The 24,272-nt window shown below is 42.5% G+C and overlaps 1 protein-coding gene across 1 annotated transcript in view; it reads left to right on the top strand.

Annotated features, from left to right (window-relative positions):
- The window catches only part of ephb2b (eph receptor B2b), a 162,791-nt gene that overhangs the window by 52,481 nt on the left and 86,038 nt on the right, over positions 1 to 24,272 (top strand). The window contains 1 exon segment of the mRNA XM_056273628.1: positions 15,770 to 15,849. Within this exon segment, the coding sequence (XP_056129603.1) occupies positions 15,770 to 15,849 (80 nt within the window).

Here is a 24,272-nt window from a genome sequence, read left to right as displayed (position 1 = left end):
GAATATTGTGTTGTTTGAATGACAAACATTTTGTTCTCCAGACTGGATTCTCTACATTTTAGAAATATTGAATGTTGAACTTTAAGAAATGTGAAAATGGGTTTTTCATATCAGGACTCAGGAATCAGGAGCACTTTATTTGTCATTTCATTTCATGTACTTGCATACATGAAAAGAAACAAAATATTGTTTCCCCAGCCCACAGCAGTGCAACACAAACACAAAAATACATGTCCAAAAATTACAAGAACACATATATCAAACTACAAACTACTGTCAAACTACTGTCCAAGAGAATGGATGCAGGATGACTGTCAGAACTGCCGATCTGCATGGGCTAGCAGTTAGATTAGCCTGCCCCGCTTCTGCATCCTGTCAGACCACCCTTGGTGTTTCCACCTTGGGCATAGCTCCGGCAGGGCCATGGTGCCTGGGCCCACAGGACGCAGCAGACCAAGCGCTCCCAGCTGATCTAGCGCCAGCTCTCCCAGCCATTAAAATAAAGACACAAACTTAGACACAGATGTAAACAAAGACACTGCATGGATGGTACTGGGTGAGCCCGCCGCAAACGTGAATTCGCGCCGCCATCTTAACCATATATCAATAATAGTATATATAACCAGATTAGACAAGTAGCTTTCTCACACATTTCCTTCTCGTGAATATTACCTGGTCAAGCAGACAGATAGAGGACAGGGACAGGTGTTGTAGGACAATCTTTTAGGTTCTAATGTGTAGAAAACACTTTATCTGGACTTTTCTCTCCAGTGGAAATCGACTGATAGCGCGTGCTGACTCACAAATATATCTGTGTCAGCATCTGGTTCACTGATAAAGCTCCATTTAAGAGATATCATAATAAGAACAAGCATTTTATGAGATTTTTTTTTAAAAGATTGCATATAATGGATCTTGGAGGTGAAGGAATAAATTGAACCAGATCCAGAATTAAATGTCATGGAAGATGGGGTGTCAGAGGAGTCCTGCAGCTAGAGGGACTAACCTTCAACCTGAAGGTCTAAATTTGATCCAAACAATTTTTCCTTTTTAAGTGCCCTTGAGCAAGATGGAGAACTTAAAAACTGTTTTTTTCACACTGGATAAGGGCATCAGCTAAATGACAATAAACAGCCTCTGTGTTTGAGGTAATTGGAGGCTGAGGTGTTGTGACTTTTTTGGGGCAGAAATCAAAATCACAATCAAGAAACATTTGATTGGGGTGAATTTTCATCTTTTTCTCCCATGACACAGCTACACACGTTCTACCCTTTTGCTTATAGACATCAAACATTTTACTGACAACTTTCAACCACAGCCACTCACTATTGTCAGGCATGCAACTAGTGTCTTGTTAAACAAGTTGGTAAGCGCTGTGCCTGTGGCTAGGATCAAATCTCAGTTTCATTTTCAGCTCTTTGATCAAGCGTGTAACACTACATATGGGCCAACCTGCCACGAAGCAAAACGCCCCAGGTCAGCAGGTCAGTCATCTCAGCAAACATCAGATGATAGGGATCTGGCTCCAACCTGGGCCTCTTCTCAGGAATTTACAGCTGGTTTTAAGAGGAACTTTAAAGGGATGTACAATAGGCCATAAACTGGATTTGTTTGTCAGGATTTAATGACTTGTCTTGCCACTCAGTGGTTGATGTGATAGGATTTAGTGGGGCCAAATATCAAATAGTGGGTGAGTACTTTCATCAGCCAAACAAGGATGAGCTGTCATAATAAAAAGAGTTTTACACACACACACACACACACACACACACACACACACACACACACACACACACACACACACACACACTGCCTTTACAAAGTGAAGTGGAACTTGAGTCTCTCACCTCTAAGGGTTTTGAAGGGCTGCGGGTCCCCACCCATCACTAAACCTGAAGTGCATTATTGCTATCACCACTCAAGTCTTTTTCGGTTTTTGTTTTATTTTTTTATTTTTTTTCCAACGGTATCCCTTTCAGCTCCGTGCTCACATAGTTCACAGATAGTCATAGCTGCAAATCAAGTGTTGGCATGGTCTATAGAATAGAGAAGTGGGTTAGTTCCCAGAAGAGGTTTTTTTTTCTTTTCATTCAATCCACCCGTTGGAAATTTTACTTTTAATGATTGCCCCTACAATACTCAACACAGAAACACAGGAGTCTCCCAGATGAATATACAGTTCTATAGGGTTATTTCATGACCATTGGCTGGTTCTAAAGGTTTCAATTTCATTTTTGAGAAATCACGTTTTTTAGTCCATTAGATATGTCAAAAACTACAGTACCTATGAGCCTCAGCGGCCGTTACTATGGAGAAGCCACCACTCCTTTGCAGAATAAGCCTAAGGAAAGTGGTAGAATCCACATCGATGCACTTCAGACCAGCGGTGACAGTCAGGAACAAAACACGCCATAGTTCTTGTTGTTGAATTGATTAAAATTACTGGTGAAATAATGTATCCTAGGAGTTTAGGAAGCTGCAAAGCTTCACCAGTGTGAGCAACAGATTTTTAAGGTCTGTGATCGGATGTTTCTTAAACACAGTGCACACTGGGACTCGAAGTTGATCCATATGTTATGTGCACAGTCTTGTATAATTTTTCAATGGAATTTATTTCAGTGCAGATACTAATTGATTATACTGATGATTCAACTGAGAGAGTTTCTTGAACATCCAGATTTTAGAAATGCTCAGTGTGAGAGTGTCCCTGGGAAAATTGAATGGGATTTTTTTCTTCCAGGAACCAAGGCCCCCCGAGATTACTCCGGCCGCCTTGCCACACTATTCTCTAGACCAGCAGAGAAATATCACAAATTAAATAGGGAAATAGGTCTCCTTTGCCTCTTCTCTTCCAGTTCAATATTTTATAAGGCCTGGGGAGGGGCGGTGGCGGGGGGTTGTCTTGTCTTCTCAACAAATAAAAGCGTATTCTACTTGCAATGGTCCTACAGGGCCTCAGCTCTGTTACAACCTGCTCAACCTCAATGAGATCAATGATATATATATAGAGAGAGAGAGAGAGAGAGAGAGAGAGAGAGAGAGAGAGAGAGAGAGAGAGAGAGAGAGAGAGAGAGAGAGAGAGAGAGAGAGAGAGAGAGAGAGAGAGAGAGAGCGAGCGAGCAACTTAGAGGAAAACAATCACAATTTTCAACATGATCTCCATGTATATATGTTGTGGGGATAACACGCCATTAGCAAACATAATGAGCAGTCTTTTGTGTGTTTCTGAAACACCACTGACATCATGTCTTGTGGTGACTTTGCTGTTGGGCAATCTTTGAATGTGTTACTTCCTGGTTTGCAGATAGGGAGCACTGTGTAAGAAAATGCAAATAACGTCACATTATACAGCGGCATTTAGTGTTGTTATCTGTATTTTCTTGTACAGTTGTATGTAGTGCTGATATTCTCAATTTTCTTATACAATGCAACCGATCTGCAGGCAAGAAAGGAATTTTTTTCACAGACATGTTAACCAGTGAATTCAATGATGGACATATAATTTCAGCGAAGACTGCTCAGTATTGTGGCTGATAATAGAGTATTATCGGTACGGTATAGAGATAATGTTAAAAGTTGTGATTGTTTCCCTTTAGAGACAAGATAGATGGAGTGATGGGGTGAAAGAAAGGAAGAAATCTGTTGTGTAAAACCAAGAGACCACACAGCTGTGAAAGAGGATTTCTATATGTTCTTGCAGGGGCTGTGCAGATTTTTTTTAATCATCCCTTTTTCCCCTGAATGGCTTGTGGGCAAGGCGGGGGATGCCTGCGATGAATATTTCCATCATGTCGATTAGTAATGATGTCTGAAAAGCTGTCACTTTGGTGTATCGTGATGTGTGCATCCCTGTCCAACTTTGCTGCAGGTACCTCAACCGTGACAGTAGACACACTCATATAGCTGCTCACACTGCACCAATAGATTGGATGGATGGATGTTCATCATTTTTTAATTTTTTTTTTTAATCCAACTTATGTTCTCCTCAGCTGCCCCTAATATCGTGGTGGAACCCATTTTTATAGGATTTTCCACTGGAGAGTTTAGAAATTACTCATCTGTTAAACTTGCCCGAGTGGGTTCCTAGGGATTTGAGAAATATGGAAAGCTTACATATAAATCCTCGAGCGTATTTTGTTAGCCAGCTTTCTTTCACACAGCTCATGATCGCCCAGGTGACCATTCCCTCTCTCAATTTACGTTTTAGATTGATGTGTCTCCGTTGACGTTGGAGCACTCGAGCAACGTGAAATATGGTGTCACTCAGCACTCAGAACTAACTACATTTTAATGGCCGGTGAAACTGTGTGCTAATGATGCACCTACAGGTGCTGCTAATAGCAAGAACACATCTTCCTGACACGTGGAAGGAAAAGCAATACCTTTAAGTGATTGGCGTGACCACAGGGGTGTTGTAATCCTCAGTGAGGTAAGACAGTGACAGGTTATGAAAAATGACTTACAGTCTTTCTGAGAACAATATTTTGCTGGAAAAGCAGCCTGTCTCTCAGCTTGCAGGCTGATATTTACTGCTATGTTTAATGAAGCCATTATGATTTTGTGAAGCAGAGTATGAACATGACATGTTCATACTGATCTCAGCAAAGATAGCGATAACCTCATGTGTCTGTCATCCAAAGTTCTGCCTCAAGTTTTTAAATTATGAACTTTTTATTCGACTTTTTTTTTCTTTTTTTGCCATTGATGCTCTCTGAGTTACATAGCTATAGTGGGAGATAAAACACTGCAGGTCATTTGGAAATATGCTGTTAGAGGATTACTATTTAACCTCCCAACATTAGCAAAGGCAAAGTGCATTATGGGTATTGGCAGGCATATACCTGTACATTTAACAGGTTCATTTTTTTCCTAATCTATTTTAGAACTTTTCCAAAGGAGTTTAATCAAGTGCAACTGGACTCGGTATATATCCGTGAAGACGTTTCACCTCTCATCCAAGAGGCTTCCTCAGTTGGTGCCTTTCTGACTAGACCAAGCTAGTCTGACTGGCTGGTGATGAGACTCAGAATTTATCCTCTAGGAGTCGTTGTCAGAGCTATAGATGTCCATAGCTCTTTGTGTTCCAATGTTTTCCAACGCCCGTCGCTAATAGAGCCATAGATATGAGTGGCTCTTTTGTGTACCGATGTTTGGCCGCGCCCGTCGTTATTGGAGCTATCAATAGCTCCAATAACGACGGGAGCAGCCAAACATCGACTCCAAAGAGGATAAATTCTGATTCTCATCACCAGCCAGTCAGACTAGCTTGGTCTAGTCAGAAAGGCACGAACTGAGGAAGCCTCTTGGATGAGAGGCGAAACGTCTTCATGGATACATATATACCAAGTCCAGTTGCGCTTGATTAAACTCCTTTGGATAACCATGACCTGGATGAATGAGAACATTCACAGACATATTTTTTAACTTAATTTACATGTTAGGAAATGCCATGTAAGTGGTCAGTAAATGAGACTGCATTACAGAGTAATCCCATCATGACACCAAAATAAATTATAAATGGTATACCTTCTAATTTTTGTCATCGTCTTCCATCTGTGGAAAATATAAAACAAAAAGGGAAACTGAGAGCTCTTCAAGTAGTTTAAATGCATTTTTGTAAGAAGGCAAGACAAAAGATCTCAGCTTATTGCCAAGGAATAAGTTTTGCTTCTTTTAGGTTTTGGCCATTTTTCTTTGGGCTCGCTGACAAGTTGAGTTACACTGAATGATAACACGGCTTGGCTGTGTACAGATCACTGTAGTACATCCTGCTGGGGGCCCCTGGGAACACCATTCTGTGTCTTTCTGTCAACAGCCAGCACTCTGAGAGCGCTCTACATTCTGTGTGTGTGTGTGTGTGTGTGTGTGTGTGTGTGTGTGTGTGTGTGTGTGTGTGTGTGTGTGTGTGTGTGTGTGTGTGTGTGTGTGTGTGTGTGTGTGTGTGTGTGTGTGCATGCTTATGTGTGTGTGTGTGTGCACGTACATTAGTGCGTGAGTGAGTGTGTGTGTGTGTGTGTGTGTGTGTGTGTGTGTGTGTGTGTGTGTGTGTGTGTGTGTGTGTGTGTGTGTGTGTAGTGTATTTCACAGGGCACAATTCCCTGCCAAAGTCAACTACCAAGCTTCCTTTCTCTTTCTCTTCATCTTGGAAAATACACACCCGTCTTTGGCCTCAGCTGCGCCTCAGCGTTTAGTCCCTCCTCAACACTCCCCGGACACCTACATCATTGTCCCAACCCCAGACTTGCCTTTTCAAAACTCAACAATACCCACCAGTGGCCATAAATCTCCCTGATAGAGTGGTGTCTTACCAGTGACACATGTTTAAATGCAATGGATACCCAGGGCTCCATTCCAAGTCACCTTTTGACTCTTGTGGAAAAGGGGAGAAAAAAAAAACTAAAGAAAAAAACATGCTTCTGGGGTTTGGGGATGGTGCTACCACTCCACAAAGCCCCCGTTTCACTGTAAATGTAGGATTAAGAATTCATTTACCACACGGGGTTATGCTGTTATGTGGCGATGGTGGTATAGCTCCACCTTAATGGGCCCTGCTTGTGCTGACAGATAAGTTGAGCTGTTATTCGCAACCAGGGGCACCAGTCACATCCTCCCCCCTACAAGAAACAGACTGTTATTCTGCCCAACATGCCATACAGTAGCTCCGTCCATCATTACAGCTATGAATCAGGCTGCACTGCCACTGGCCCCCCTTAGGGCTGTATCATTGCTTTGCCTCTTAAGCCAGGCAGATTTTTTCACCAGGTCAATGATAGGGTGCTGTATTTAGCACGATGAGCAGCTTGCTCATGTTACGCTGTGACTACATTGTGCACCATAATCCACCCATATTTCCCATCAAATGTAACAATTCCAGGTGTGTAGTGAAATGGAAGTTATAAGTGGTGGTTAGATCTTAACTTTTTATGCACAGTATGGATTTTTGTGAGGGGAAAAAAAACAAAAACAAAATAATTTAAAAAAGGTCCTTTCTTATGGGGTTTGCCCCATAACCTGGCTTTATAACAGCGATGAGGAGCAAGTGGGAGAGTGGTTTACTTTGATGTTGAGTTCAATGTTGAGGGATTTGTTCTATAGGGATCCAGGGCTACACTTCTCCTGGTGAGGAAGATAAAAGGAAGCCATGCCTGCAAGCTGATACACGCTGTTTTTTTAGAGGTCAATTGCTTCATCAAAATACCCTCATTAAGCCATAGGCCCCCACATATACCTACTTTAATGCAAGACTGCTGTTACCCACTTTTACTCTGGTTTGAGCTGCCAAGTCAAATTCACCTCTATGCAAAGCTATTACTCAAGAGTGATGCAAAAAGATGCAGTGATTTGCCAAATATGTTCATGCTTGACAATGAGAAAAGATAATTTCTATAAAGAACAATCACAAATCCTCCATTTTACACGGAAGCTCCTACTGTGCTAGTGAGTTGCATGTCCACGCTTGTGCAGGAAAGTCAATAGGTGTGCATTTGCTGGAAGGTTGCACTTGTTTTATGTCATGACTGATGAGAAGGAAAACATGGAGTCTAGTGGGAAAGACTCAACAAAAAGTTTCCATTTATCTCTCAGGCTTCCAGATTCTGTCTACACCCAATCATTAGCTTGTCCCTGACCTCTCAAAACCTGACCTCCATGTTTCTAGGTCAAAGCATGAATGTTCACTAAAGCTCTAATCAGTAAACCATAAAGTCTGAATGCTGAAAGTGCATTGAGATATAGGTTGGGAGAATGTATGGTAGACAGCACAAGGAAGATGTGTGAGAATTTTGATGTGCAATGTGCACAGCACTGTGTTGCACACTGTATGAGAAGGCTCTCTCAGTATAACCTATGTATTTCTACTGAGTGGCAATTGTGTATCTCAGTGGCCTGCAAATTACTTTTTGATCACTCAACCGCAAGTTTTCAACCGTTTTTGTGTTTTGTTTGTGTGGTTAAAAAAATCTCTTGCTTTTCGTAGTTAACAGGGCCCTAGCCAAATGAATTCTGAAATTTCTTTTTCAGTAAGCCAGTGAACAGCTGCTCTCTCTAACCTTCAATGAAAATGCTGTTGCTTTCTTTGGAAAGCTGAGAAGCAGCATCGACCCCACTTAGAGAAGTAGGGTGTTGTTATAGTGCCAGTGCCCCCCCAGCTCCCCTCCAGTCTGTCACTGTAGACAGGCCTCTCTCTCGCACTCTCTCTCTCTCGCTCTCTCTTTCTCTCTCTCTCGTTCTGTCTCTCTCTCTGTCTCTCTGTCTTTCTCTCTAGCTATCTAATGCTCTGTCAGATCAGCCCTGAGCTGAGCTGCCTCCTTACTCACAGGAAGTATTGTCAGAAGCCCTCTAAGCCCAGTAAGCATTTCTAAGACTCCCAAGTCTCATTGCATATTCATGCCCTCATCTAATACATGAGGTTGTGAAGTAAACGTTTTTTTCAACAAATAGATAAACATTCAACTTTTTGAGGATTTTTTTTTATATATATCATATTGTCTACTTTTCTTTTCAGAAAATGTATTCATGAAGGTTTGCACATGAATGTTAGCTTTATATTGGAAGCTATAAATTGATAAACCAAAAAAGTTATGGTCAGTTCTTTAGTTGCTCACATAGAAAAATTTACTGCTATCCTCGGCGTAAGTGAAAGGAAACGGAAAAATGTGTTGTGATCCCAGACTAAGTATAAACAGTAACCGCTCCTCTGCCTCCTTACTTCCACACACCCACGCATTCACAATAAATCCAAAATGGAAAAAAAAAAGCAGAAGGTAGCTGTTTGGATCAGAGAGAAAGATATTCCAGATGGCCACCTTAACAACACAAAAACCATAGGTGGCACTAGTAAGAGGCTAGGGGGAGTTTGGCTTCCCCAAAATTATCTCTGAAAAAACTATCTATCCATCCATCCATCTATCTAACATGTGAATGGACCACTGATGTGCATATGCGGTCAGTTGTTTATCTCTCAATCTCTACTTTTATTTCTTTTTTAGCGATCATGACAGTAATTCAACTTCCCTGACATTTCAGTTCAGTTTAGTGGAAGAAGACGGAGACGTGGTCATGAGTTATGGAGGAGGCCATGATAGAAGCTTGGGAAATGATGCCAGAGTCTGAGATGGAGAGCAAAATTAGAAATGAGAATGAGGACATGAGAGGGTTTGAAAATAAGAAAAGGAGGAGGAATACATCGAATTGCTCAAGCGATGCTAGTCAGTCATTGGGAACAGAGCAGACGAATGTTGTTGGGATGATGGCCGTGACAAGAGAAGATGGACTTTCAAGGACCCACATGAGGTCGGAAAGTTTGTAGGGGGAAAACTTGGAGATGTACAATCGATCAGGATAACTAGAAGTGGGATGGTTATCATTGATTGTATCTCAAAGTGTCAGAGAGATAGAGCCCTTAAGATCAAGTTATTTAGAAGTTATCTCTATGTGACCTGCCCTCTCAGATTAAAAGCAATGAAGAAGGGGGTGATAAGTGGTGTGCACTGTCAGTAGAGGCTGAGTCATTTCGGGATGTTGCAGGTGTGTGTGAGGCAAGAAGAATGGCTAGATTCCGAGAAGGGAAGAAGGAGGACAGTAATTCTGTGTGTTTGACTTTTGAAGGGGAATTGCCAGAAAGTGTGTACCTTGATTATGTGAGTTAAAGGGTGAGGCCATATGAGAGAGCTCCTCTCAGATGTTTTTGTTGTCAAGAATATGGACATGTTGCATCAGTATGTAATGGGAGTCAGAAGATGTGAGGAAGACAACTGCAATATGGAAGATTGTAAAGTTGAGAAAACGCAAGCAAAGTGCAAGACTACAAGAGAAATCATGATATGGGGTCAGCACAGTGTCCAAAAAGAATTACAGAAGAAAAAGTGAATGAGAGCAGAAAAGACATTGTTATATACTGAAGCTGCTGAAAGAATGGACAGAAACAATGAGAATGATGTGAGACAAGAACCCAAGGAGGACAAGTCAGTCCAAAAGCATGCTGAGTTTTGCTTTTGTAAGGACCAGATGAAGTTTTTGGCTTTTTTGGCAATGGTAATTAACTGTACTGCTGAAGTATAAAGAACATTGGAGAGAATTGGCAAAATTGTAGCTGCAGCAAGGACACACCTTCTGGAGAAGGTGTGTAGCAGCTGCTGAGAGGCTTTTAGTCCCTAGTTCAGTTTAGCGAACATTTTTCACTGAGCGACGTAAAGGAATGAAATGTGTAAGAGTGATGCCTTGATTATAAAAAAAAAAATCAAATTATTTGGAGTCAAAGGAGTAGGCTAAAAGTCAATTGAGGTGAAGCTGAAAACTGACATACATTTGACATAAGCTGCAATACATTTGGACCTGAACAGACTGGTGATCGGACTGGTCCTTTGCATCCCGTTCTCATTGCCAGGTCATCAGATACCAAGGCTTTTCCATGCTCCTCGGTGTCTGATACTGATGCACAAAGCACATAAAAATGCATACAAATGATGATTTCTTTAGGCTGTTTTAGTAAGCAATGTACAAACGTGTATTTTGGTTGTGTTCAATGTCGGAAACGTTGAACATTCCAACAATTTTCTGGCAAGACCTGAAATAATCTTCGTGATAACTAACAAACTAAAGATCACATTCACTAAACGAAAATTATGAAAATAAAATGCACATTTTTTGCAAGAAATTTTATCAAAATGCATTTCACCATCTTAAAATCCTGACTTTTCCACTGAGAATAAAATTAATGTCAGCCATTTTATTATTTTTGCAGACATAAACTTGACAGTCACGTGACGTGGAAGCAGTGGAAATGTTGATATGAAATGTATTGTGGAGACTGGGGAGGCGGTTGCTCTGACTGTCAGTGGCTCTACACTGGGGTAGCGCAGGGGCTCATGGGACTGTTAATGTTTGGGTTGAAATTGTTATAATTTATGTGCTCAAATGTTTGGTTCACGTTGGAATGTGGTGTTGTTTGGAGGTTTGACTCAGACTGGGTAGAGGACTGTTTACTGACTGACTGAACTTAGGACCGTGACTTGGACTGACGCTGCCAGTTGGCACCTCGGGGGGAAATCATTGTGTTGTAGTTCTGGTCAGTGTGTAAATAAAGGAGCACCCCCGGGGTTGTGTGATGTATGGGACACAGGAGCTGCCATTAAAAGAGATCTCTGCTTCTCAACTCCTTCCACGCCGGCTCGTCACATTGGTGTCAGAAGCGGAATTTTGCTGAAGAATGGAGAGGGAGATCCAGAGACTAGAGCGGGACATTGAGCAGACCCGTTGGCACTTAGGAAACCTGGCGTGGCAAAAGATGGAGCCCGCCAAAGATGGAAGTTTTCCAGCCCGCCCTGATGGCTCCAGTACGCTGCGGCCCCACCACCCCCTAGAGGCCTGCTGCACGCCACCACCGACCGCTCCCTAGTGACCAGGAGGGATGCTGATAGAACACTAGCCAAGCTGCCCAAGTACAATGGGGTGACACAGCTAGAGGCGTACCTGTTGCAGTTCCGATTAGCAGTATGGCACAGTGGATGGAGCAGCGAAGAAGCTGCCATCCACCTGGCTATGGTGTTGGAGGGGAAGGCTTTGCAGGTGCTCGTTGACCTAGCCCCAATGGAGCAGCGAGACATCCAGGCCCTGACCATTTGGGCAATGACCCTTCACTGACCAGAGTAGGGAGCAGCTAGCCAGCCACCGCCTGCATGTCAGGTTGGCTGACTATGATGAAAAGGAGGATGAAGAATAGGTCTACCAAGTTCAGCTTCAACCACAGTAGTCTCGACGATGGCCTCCAAAATCCCGGCGATGTCCACCCTGGCTGACTGACTGCTGTTACTTGTGTGACGAGCCTGGTCACATAGCCCGCGACTGCCCAGCACTGGCGCTGAAAGCCAGAGACCACCCGGCTGATGGGGAAATGATGGCGGAGTGGCCTAGTGAGGGGACCGCCACTCCAGTCTACAGCCCCCCTTCCAGGCGGATGCATGCTGGTTGGCTCCCTAGGTCACACCAAAGGACTGTAGCTGAACTGCCAACTCCACAGTCAACCCTGCTGGGCCCTGGTAGACATGGAGTCTACCATTTCCCTTGTGTGGCCTGACATTCTCCCGGGCACCACTGGCCCAGTCTCAGTGGGATGGTCACCAACCAACACCTAGCTGATGACAGTGACAGGATAAAAGGCTGGCATGAGAGTGAAGACGTCACTGTGAGTCTGGGCTAGAGACCAGGAGCTGGCACATGAGTTCTGGCTTGCTAACATCCAAGACCAGAGCATCATCGGCCTGGATCTGCTGACCCACTGGGGAGCCCATGTTAATGTGTTGGGGCAACTATCACCCTAGGCGCAAAGACGGTGGCACTCCAGTCCAGTCAGGGTAAGAACAGGCCCAAGGACCAATAAGCCAGTCACCAAGCAGCTCCCGCCCAGCAGGCACAGAGTCCCTGTGTGGCATTGGAGTGCTGCTACTGCCAGTAGCAAGAGGAGCAGGGCCAGATGACGCTGATGGTGGCAGCCATCCAGACTACTAGCAATGAGGAGGAGGCAGACATGACCCTGGCGCTGGTTAGGGGCTAGCTGGAGATGGGGCGGAGTCCCGAGTGGACAGAGCTGTCAGTACTGGAGCCCAAGGTAAAGACTTACCACTCTCAATAGGGCAACTTTGAGCTCCATGACAGCTTAACGGCCTCCCTCACTGATGGCGTGCACCACCAGGTCCTTGGGTTGCCGCCACAACATGCACCAATGACCGTCTGACCACAGCTCAAAGCTACCACTTCGACAGTGGAGGCTTTGAACAGGGTCCATTCTGACTCTGTCCCCAACCACCCTCTGGATCAGGGAGAAGCTCCTCTGGAGGTGTGTGTTGAAGACCTTCTGGACAGGGTCCTCAGCCAGATGTTCCCTGTTCACCCTCACTACACACTTGGGTTTACCAGGTCTGTCCGTCATTCTACCCTGCCATCTTATCCAACTCCCCACCAGGTGGGGATCAGTTGACATCTCTGCCCCTCTCTTCACCTGAGTGTCCAGAATATATGGCTGTAGGTCTGATGACGGTATTCACTCAAAAATATTGTGATTTTCAATTTTGTCAAAATCGCTCTGCCTAAGGCTGCGATTATTGTTTGAATCAGGATGTTTCTAGAAAAGAGCATACATGCCCACTTGAGTTACTGGTTTATATATTCAGACAAAGAAAATCGAGAAAAAAAAATGAGAGTGTCATGCAGTTTGATTCAGATAAGTACCCCTGTGTCCTTTCCTCTCTGCATCCCGATTAATCTGCAAAATGTCTGGCTGAGTGGCCATGCTCTGCCAGGAGAGCGTGCTGAGGACTTTGACTGAGAACGATGACAGTGCTGAGGTATACGCTGCTCTGAACCATGGGAGGTAATGAATTGGTGTGGCACCCTGTACTGAAGTGTAGTCAGCAGGAGGAGGAAAGGTCATCAGTCTTTCAGGGTGGGGTACTGCCGGTCCATTGGTACCAACTGTAGGAGAAAGAGGGAGGGAGAAAGGTAGGGATGGGGCTGTGATAAAGACAGAATTTGAGAGAGAGAAAGAGAGACTTTGATGGAAACAGAGAGATAAATAGTTTGAAGAGGGAGCAATAAAAAGAATCTGAGAAGCTGAGAAATTGAGATGGAAATGAGATGGAAAAGATGGTAAGTGAATGGGGGAGAGAGAGAGAAGAAGGAAAGCACAGTGGCAGAGAGAGAGAGAGAGAAAGAGAGAGAGAAGAGGCGTGGGTAGAATCCAGTCTGTGTTAACATTCCTGGAGAAATTTACTCCCTGTTCTTCACCACAGTCCCCTAAACTGTCACCAAGGGGGTTCATTATTCTCACTTTGCTTCTCTGCTAATTATCGTTATCATTATGGGGGATAATTACCATTTCACTGCCTAACACCCATGTAGACTGCTCAGCTCAGAGTCACACACAAGGTTATCAATAGCTGCACGAAGGCAGTCTCATTTGCCTAATTATATGATTTGGGCTTTGTGATATCTGAATAGGATGTAAGATCTGCTGCTACTGTATGCCACACACATTTTTGGTGAAATACTGAGATGCAGCAGAAGGGCTTGAAATAAACTGATGCAGGCAGAGCCTTTTAATTAAAAGCTATGGCGTCCCGTGGAAGATAAAGCTGGAGAAATCTTGGGTTATGAAACAGCTTGACATGTCTGATGTATCCTGCATGTCAGTACAGGACTGGGTACGCCGTGAGACTTCAACAAATTCCTGTGAGGAACAGCTTAGATCCGTCTAACATTGGATTCCTTTACCCATTACCCCTGATATACTTTGCAGAGGACTTTCAATTTTCACATAAGTTCAAAATAGAATTCTGTGAAACTGAGAGAGACCATTTTTTTTCTATTCTCCGATTTTTTTGTCTGTAACGCTGACGTTTTCCAAAAGTTCAAATTTTATAAGGATTTCATCAACTCAAGCCATTAAAGTATCACAGCATATTGAGGCAACACAGTTGTTAACCAGAGGATGGACTATAGTGCATTTTCTTTCGATTCCCAAGTAAACCTAGTAGCTGTTGGTCAAGGAACCTTCCAAATCCCTCTCTGGCCTTTTGGAGCTGCAGCTGACGCCAAGCACCTGATGAATGTTTTCTCCATCTGCTGCAGCTCAAGACTGGAGCTCAAGACTAGAGCGGGCCTAATCAGCAGTTCTGACCAACTGCCCCCTACTACAAAGAGACAGAGAGACAGAGAGAGAATGAGAGATACACTGAGAGCTCAGAGGCAGGGTGGGAAAAGAGAGAGAGAGAGAGCGAGAGAGAGATAGGGAGACAGAGTGAAGGAAGAATGCAAGATTGCTTCTATGAGTGTGTGACAGCTTGGCTAGTGCACTGGAATGTCATTCACTTACTACAGAGAACCTCATAACAAACAAGAGACACATTCTCTTTGACCCCAATTACTGGAGGTGTTCTCTTCCACTAGTTAATCCATGGTATATGGGGTGGCCCCTCTTCTGCACCCTGGTGATATGCTTTTCCAGCCTGCCACTTGCTTGTTAAAGTCGTAGCGTTGAAAGTGTGCGCAGGCTGAGCAGGATATAACCAACCTGTTGTGAAGTAGCCACATGAACAGGCAGTAGCACTGTTCCATGTTGTTGGCCTTGACTGAATTGCGGTCAAACTGATGAGCTTTTTCCAAACAGATTGACCCAGCCAGTGTATTTCTTTCTTTTCCTGCAAAAGTTTCGTGCAGATGGAGACAATTACCTGTTAAAAGCATGGCTGGTCTCTTAAAATTACTAATTAGAGCAATTATCATGTAAATGGATACTAGGCCTATAATCCTAGTAGATAGCCTGGGTATTGTTTGTATCTTTTGCAGATTCATAAAATAAGCCTAAAATAACTTTTTTGAATGAATTAGATGCAGTTCAACAAATTAGCGAATGGATAAGTTCTTACCTTGCATATCTTAAATATCTTTTGCCAGACATTCTTTTCTACTGTTAGATGATGTATCCACATCACTGCTTTATGCTTATTACCCGACAAAATGCCAACACACACATACACACATCTGAATGTTTGCCAAAGGTCTCATTTAAATGTCTTGTTTAAATGAAAAGTTTTCGTATGCGGTGGTTGGACCAGAGTGGTCTTTGGACTCTGATGTATAATTTCAGAAAGTACATGTGCACCATCGTTGTGAATATAACGTATTTGGTTTAACCCTGTTTTTATCTATCAGCATTTTTATTTTCATTAATCATTTTCTGTGGTTGGAATCTAACTTCTCTGTTTCTTCTCCTCAGAGACACTCATGGACTCCACCACAGCCACAGCAGAGTTGGGCTGGACGGTCTACCCTGTGTCAGGGACCAGCGACAACAGTGTAAGTGAGGGGGCTCGATAGAACAAGTCATGGTGGGAGTGTTGTTCACTGAGACAGGGATTTTATGTATAACAAACAAACAAACAAATAACTTTTTAATAATGATAATAATTCTATTTATAGTGTACTTGTCAAGTTATAAGCACAAAGGGCTTTTCGGGGTGAAGAAATTCAAAACATAGGCAACATTAGAGAACATTTGCAAGAGGTAAATAATGAAACATATGAAAACTTATGCATATACATATACTTACACAATTTGAAGTATAAGCAACAATTAGGGACGATTGCAAGAGATCAATAATGAAATATATGGGAATACACACACCTACATACACATGATATACACATTATATATATATATATATATATACACACACACACACACACACACACACACACACACACAATAAAAACTCAATAAGAGATAAAAAAAACAAACAAACAAACACGAGCATCGAAACAAGCATAAAGTGAGGTTTTCGAAAAAAAAGCGATTTGTTCTTAATTACTGATAGGTGTTTGCTTGTAGGTTGTGTTTATTTACCTTTAGACATTACTTACAATATAATCCAGTCCTGATGGTCAACGTTTAATTCAATTATGAAACTATTAGGAGACTAATAATATGATTAAAGACTAGTATTATGACAATATGATGTATTTCAACTTCGATTAAGTTTAAATGTAGGGAGTCCCAGCATCGTGTTAGATTTAAAAACCCAGCTTAATGTGTAAATCTGCTCAGCCCCCGTGATACCTCTGTTGGGTGGCAGTGCTTTGCTTTCTCACTTCGAGGCTAAAGGTCAATTAATGAGACTGCCCGCTCCCCAGAGAGACGCACATTTTTACCAAAGAAAATGGAGGAAAAAAAATACTGTTCCTATACAAAGCTGAGTACAAATGATACTCTTTAAAAGGAGAAAAATACCAAGCTAAATTTAACAACGTGAGATTCTTGGCTCAAGTACTCTTCGGTAACTTTTGAAATAGTAACTGCGATTTTCGCCGAGTGTAATTTATGAAGTGTGTGAAGATACCAGCAACTTACATTTTCTACAGACTACCTTAGAGCTTTTGTTTTTGTTTTTGTTTTTTCTATATCCACAGTTTGTATAAATAGTCTTGATCTCAGTTTTGTAGACTTTGACCTGATCTGCACTCTTTGGCACATGACAGACGTGACTGTAATTCTGAATAATCATAAACTTGCAGTTTAATGCTGTGTTCATACGCCAGGCATGAAACTATGTGTTATACAGGCTCCAGTGGCGTTTGATGCACAGTATTTCCACATGGTGTGCCAGGGCCATGGTTTCATCTAACCACACGCAAGCCAGGCCCACTTGGAGCTCGCCAAAACCTCTGTCTCAGTCTCCTTAACTTCTTCCCCCACCACAAGATTGAGACTTCTTAACATGGGTCCAAGAGACGCAAGAAGAAAAAAAAAATCTATCTTGTAGACTTATTTGCTGGTGCATTTCAGAAAACCACTCCTTAGTTTATTCAATTATTTATGCTTCTGTGGTTTGTATTCAAGCTGGTTTAAATTATGCTCTATCATGCCGTGTGTCTTCAAGCGCCAAAAAAAAAATGAAAAAAGTGTGTGTGTGTGTGTGTGTGTGTGTGGTGGTGGTGGGGGGGGCAAAACATGAGAGTTCGTCGTCTACGCTGCACTGATACGACTTCAAAGTTGCTCACCAATAATCTAGTATAACTTCATCTTCCACAACCTGAGGGCATGGCTGTCTCCTCCCTGCTAAGTCCTACAATCAATACCAAAGAACAAAGACGCCTTGCACCCCCCCCCCCACACACACACTTCTGGAATCAATCTAAACGGAGAGGACTTCACAACCCCCCCCCCCCCCCCCCCGTAACAATGAAGGGGTATCTCACAGGCAGTTTACATCCCATCCTCCTTTCATCTCCGCTAAATGTTAGCATCACAAAAACAATCACACGAGTCTTACTTAATAACAGTAAGAATTAAAAAAAACAATTTATGCTTCAGTAATCAAACATCCCCAAAAATCAAGAAAGGCGGCCGATGAAAGCGCTTCTCTGCTTGTCTAAATTTGACGGTATGAGCCGAGCGGGGTGAATTTACGGTCTCTCTACATCAAACATTCCCCTGTTTTGTGTGTCTATGTGATTCTGTGTTTCTCTCTCTTTCTCTCTCTCTCACATCAAAAACCTTCACATCCAGGCTCGCTTATTAGTGATACCTGCGTGGACTGTAAACTTTTCAGAGTGTGGTTCTCGTTAACTTCCTTTAACTAGAAAATATTCTGTGGCGGATATTTGAATACCGTCTTACATTTACAATGCAGTTTCAAGTATATCTGTCTTAGACTGAAGTAAAATGCAAAAACAATTTTCGGTCCCTGGATCTAGTCAGGTATAAGTTGGCCTTATCAACACAGGCGATGAGTTTTTACGATGATACGGCTGAACTTGTCAAAGCCACAGCCTATTTGGGGGGGGGGTTGAGAGAGGTGGAGATAAGCCTGTCCCCTATGGCCCAAGGCAACAGGTGTGGAAACAGAACTCTGCCTCTCAATATAACAGCAAGAGGTGCTTTACAGAAGCTATTGTCTTACACACACATGCGTGGCTTCATTGGCTTAGCTGGGGGATCAGTAACGTTCTCCACCGCACCACACCAGCAGTTGGCTTTCAGTACTCTGTGAAGCTTCATGAAATATATCCTAATCTGTTATACGATATGCTGGCACACAACAGGCATATAAACAAATAACAGTTTAAATGTTAGTCAGTGCTGTTATGATAGTCACTCACTCCTCGGTGCATTTAGTGTCCCAACACATGATAATGGTATGGGGCTTCTTGCAAGTCTTGGTTAACTTTCTGCAGTCGGCATTCAGAAGTGATTTGTGCGCGACACTGTGGTGCAGCACGGATAAATCAAGTTTAATCACCCTCTCTGTGTACAGCTACTTCTTTTCACCCTTTTAATCATGCAAATTGACAGCCAAACTGTAGTTGCCACCGAGTCAGATGAGAGAGACATGTTGGTTATTCCTTTTAGTGATGAACCCATGTACTATATTCTCCATGCTAAGCTTTCTCTCCCCTGGGTGGTTTTAGGAAGTTCACTATGACCACGCTAAAGTGCAAAGAATCTGCTAGTGAAGTGTCGTTACGGTCAGGGCTCGAAATTAATGATGTCCCGATGTCCCGGGGACCATAAAAAATCCTACTGGGACACAAATATATTTTTTCTGGCACAATTCCGGGACAGTGAAAAAAATGTCAAAGTAAACTTCGAAATAGGTGTTATTTGCAAAGTCATTAATTATGAGTATCTAGACGTTACTTTGTCTTTTGAATAATTTAATAAAAACGTGTGAACGGCGAAACTACAGAAGGCTTACGTTCTTTCGGCACCTGACGATAGGGCAGTCAATCGCCTGTTCGTGCAAATCATGGAATGCATTCTACGTCATCCACTCTGCCAGTGGCTGCTGCTTGACTCGCGCCTATGCAACATTCATAGAGCCAGAGCGATAGACCATCATCAATGACAGTTAAAAGAAGAAGAAGAAGAAGAAGAAGAAGAAGAAGAAGAAGAAGAAGAAGAAGAAAATTTAACCCTTAGTAAACCATTCACACAGAGCAGAGATGGTGAAACAAAACCGTAAAACTATACAGAATAATCACATGAAAAGTTACCTCATCAGTCTCTAAACAACTAACATTTCAATAAACACAGCATATTCCTCGAACTTTGGATGGTTTATCTTCACAAACAAGATAAAAGTCGGTTGTTTGGGACATTAGGAAGCACAGTGGCATGTACAGAATGTCGCATTTGGTTTGTCTTTCTATAAATGTTTCCAAAAGATCCTGGTATAGTTGGGTTCCGGTTGCATATAATGGGGCCAGCGCAGCAGCAGCTAACAGGGCAGGGTGAAGAGGTCAGTGTTTTATTCTCAAGTGCAGCTGAGAGATGTGTGAACATCGGGTTAGACCTGCTGACCTGCTCAGTGTTGAGGTGAAGCCCTGTCAACAGCAGTCATTTAGAAATAGACTTACAGCCATGGGGAGCCCACAGACACACTACGGAAGGATAACCGAGGTCTCTGGCATAGGAGGAGAACATAATGAGGTGGTGTGCCTGTTAAAAGTTATCATTATGGATGTATTCACCGGGATGGGTCCTGAGTCACTTCAGGACACATGACGTAAAAGGTCCCAAGAATGCACAATGCAGTGCATTTTACAGAAAAAAAGTGGGGAAACAAATTACTTTCCCTTGATTTATAAGTTTACTGTTTTACATAGTCCTTTTTGTGTGCGTATCGGTAATTTGCCGAGACAAATGTCATCATATGGAAGTCATTATGGATGGGAGTGACCACTAATTTGTTATGATTCTCAATTAAAGTCAGACTGTAAAACAATATCATACGATTAGGATGCCTCATTATCTAAGAGGAAGACTTATTATGTGGTTACAATTTAATGCGAACACTTGAAGGAAAATCCTGCACCGACAGGAAGACATTGTCATGTCTTGAATGTAGTCACTGATGATATGCAAACACAATCCACATGTAGATTTGAGAAACAGAGGTTAAAGAGGCAATAGGGAGCTTGTTTGTCTAGTTTCACGTGTTGTGCATTAGGAGTGGACAGTGGTAATTGAAGTTGACTGCGGCAGACAGCTCTACTTATGTCTCCACCAGTGTGCGACTCTTCTCTCCTCAAGGATCGGACCTGTGCAGGATTTGGCCTGCTTTACTCCTCTGCTACTAACTGAATGCAGAAAGTGGGTGTCATCTGCCCCTTGTCCCCCCAGGGCAGAGGCCCTCTTACTCTGACAAATTTCCCACAACTGCAAATGGGACAGCTCTGCCTCAGGAGTTTTCCACTGGGTTTTCTCACTCTGCTTTTGTGTGAATTATTTATTCACTGTTTTCAGTGACAGAATGTTCTGTTTAATGCGGCTCTCAAGAGCTGAAACCAACACAGGTTGACTCAGACGCTGCAATGACAAGCTGCGGGAAATGCACTATTATTGTTGTGTCAACACATAAAACCTTTTTAATTTTCGACAATGGTAGTTCCGGCCTAATCGAATCGCTCCAACAGAGAGAAGTGCTCTGGACGCAGGCAGGGTGGCATAGCTAATCAGGGTGTGGCGTTGGCTATGACTGCCATTGTCAAAGACGGCATGTGCACGTGCACGCACACAGACGCACACACACAAAAGCACATACACTCATCCTTTACACTACACAGGCATCATGTTCCCATCCCCACCCTTATGTTGACTTTGTATGTGTTAATTATGAAGTTAGTGAGCTGTTCATTATAATTTTGTTTTCAATGAAGTAGTAATTGTTATTTATAGTGGTACTAATTGTAGTAGTAGTAATAGTAAGCAGTAGTAGTATAGATTCAGTACCACCCATTGACAACCCTGTTGGTCTATGCTGAGCGGCAGTTGGATAGCCTGGAGTTTTGTCAGGTTTTTTTTCCCCCCAGTGTTAGGGCCCTGGCTGAGATCCCACACTGCCATACCTGCCAAAGCCTCTTTAGCAAAATAATTAACCCTATCTGCTCCAAGGGCACAGAACTAGCTGGCTGCCCGGGAGAATATCCCCCTTGGTGGATTAACAAAGTCTATTAAAAAAAAAAAGTCCTTGGGCATGAGTCTGAACCCATAACTGCTCACTATTTTAAGCCACTTTAGTCAGCTAAATGCCTCCTGGGTAACTTCAGGAAGACTTCAAGAAGAACTAACTCTAGTTAACACAAAGAAACAGCTTTACAAAGTGTTTTAAATGGTTTGATCGGATGGTTGAAGATAATACTCGAGACTATTTGTAGAAATGATAAAATGAAATAAAAGTTCAAAGAGTTACTAATTTTTAACATATGAATGATTTAAATGTAAAATTTAAACATACGGGTAAAAAAAAAAACCCAAAACTTTCAGTGATCTCAGAGTAGCACCAGCCCTGGAGAACTTGAGCCTGAAACATTACACAGTAGTTCAGTGTGGGGCCCGCTTCATGATTTTTCCTTTTTGGATCGGTGAATGAGGCAAAACGCTGCCTTTGGGGAATTGCCTCAGCCGTTGGGATAGCCCTAGTCTATAATTCAGCCCCGGCCGTACGTTCTGCTTGGCTTTACAGATAAGGCAGAGACCGGCTGTCAGGGAGACTTATAGATCGCAGGTCAGCTGAACTTTTCTCCCTCTCCTGGAGTGGCAGAGGAGTTATTGATTCTGAAACTCATCCCCTGAGAGTTGCACCGGACTGTAGCACGTCATATAACACCAGATGAACGGAGGAGCAATTGACATATTGTAGCATCCAGTCTACTATTGCCTCCATGCTGAAAGCACTGCAATCCATACATGCTTTAGACAGGTCTGCTATACGTCGAAAGCCTTTGTCAGCCAATACTGCTGTTTGAACAGCATAAATTACAACTTTACTACATCAGTTTTACATCATTGACACAAAGCAGGTGTTGGAATTAAGGTAAGTGGTCTTGCAACTATCCTAGTTACAAATGAGAATCGTTTTTGTTGCCCGGCACAGTGTCTCGACGGCAATGGGAACAAACACCCTAGCAAATAGACGATACAACAGCAACTCACATATCATATCAACGGTAGACTATTTATTTGTGGATGTTAAATGTCATGCATGTGTTTTATCCAGACACGTGGGCTGTTTCAGTGATACACAGAGTGCAACAGCATATCCTGCACGGCCCTCTGCTCTGTAGTGTTGATGTGTTTATATTTGGGTGTGATCCTCAAGGCCGCAGTTGTGACCATGGACACTTTGGCACCCTTTACGTTGCAATCCATCTTCATATTTTGGGGCTGTACTTTGGGCAGTGATAGTGTAATGACAGCTCTTCGGAAGCTGTGCTTTTATTTCATTGGGATCATGACACTTTGTAGTTCAGACCAAAGTAAAAAAAAAAAAAAAAAAGACTTCCAAATTAATAGTGCAATAGTGCTAGCTTTAAACCCCCTGTGGTGACAGATTGGCAGGGGTTTCCACACGGACCATTTGATGCTTCTCTGTGGTTGTCAGTTTTCTGACATTAAGTTTACGAGTGCAGTGGTGAACTCCACTCAAAAGATGCTAGAGGAAGGTTTAAACCTCACACTAATTTGCAAATGCTATTTAACCCCATCGGTCAGACCAAGGACCGCAAAAAGAGCAACTCACTCGGTGTGTTTTCTTTCTTTCTTTCTTTCTTTTATTAAACATTTCTTTATTGAATTATTTTGTTTTAGAAAAAGGAACAACAAAGAACAAGATGTATATGTGTACAAAAATACAGCACATATGATGATGAACAATGAATAAATTCAAATAATAATTATTGTTGTTAAAAAATGAAAAAAAGGGCGGGGTGGGGTGGGGGGGTACATCCCTAAATGGCAATCAGTTCAACATTCCATCCATCTACTTCAATATTATGATTCTCCAGGAAGTTACAGAAGATGTTCCAAATGCTCCAAAACTTGTCAAGCTTATTCTTTGTGAGGTAACCCATCTTTTCTAAAGCAAAGTAAAAAGTCGTTTCTTTCAGCCATTGCGAAATTACACAGGTTGTTTGTTTCATCCATGAGCAGGCTATACACTGTTTAGCTTCCAAAAAGCAGATGTTGAGTAGGGATCTTACATTTTTAGAGGTCACAAAACCATCTGGGTAAATATTCAATATACATAATTTGGGATTAAGAGGCACCTCTTCACCAGCAATCTGACTGGAAAGATCCAGCACCTTCTTCCAAAAACAGATTATCTGGGGGCATCCCCACATGCAATAGAACAAAGAGCCTTTCTGGTGATTACATTTAATACAAGTGTCAGGAATATTAGGGTTAAAGTAAAGTGATGCAACCTAGTTGAAGTAATGTACTGTCTGCTATCCATTTGTACTGCAGTAATTTAAAATGACTAGGTATATTTTCTGATTGTAGTCTTCCTTTTTCTTCTGCAAATTGTGGGTTCTGCAAACTGGGAGGTGTGTGTTTGTGTCGAGTATGTCTCAGAGAAAGAACACACACACACAATGTGTCATGAAATAAGCTCCGTCTTTGCCCTGAAGTATCGTTACATCCCATAGTTTTGTACATTATGCAAAATCTTAATCTCCTGAAGTATTAATTTTGCCTTTGGCTGTTCAGCAAAGGTCTATTCAAAGGAAATTTCTTTGATCATTTGATTTCTTTTTCAAATCATTTTTGTTTATTGTGCTGTGTCTTATTTTGAATTCAGCTATGTAGTTTGCTATGCAGTTAGCCCTTCGGCTGTTTACTGCCCCACTATGTCTGAAACTCGGATAAACAGCATTCCTGCTCATGTGGCGAACAGGAGTCTCTTGGCAAAAACAGTTTGATTATACATTTCCAGCCTTAT

This window comes from Lampris incognitus, chromosome 2 (assembly GCF_029633865.1).
Source record: "Lampris incognitus isolate fLamInc1 chromosome 2, fLamInc1.hap2, whole genome shotgun sequence".
Classification (NCBI taxonomy): Eukaryota; Metazoa; Chordata; class Actinopteri; order Lampriformes; family Lampridae; genus Lampris; species Lampris incognitus.
This window is presented reverse-complemented; position numbering and strand designations above follow the sequence as displayed.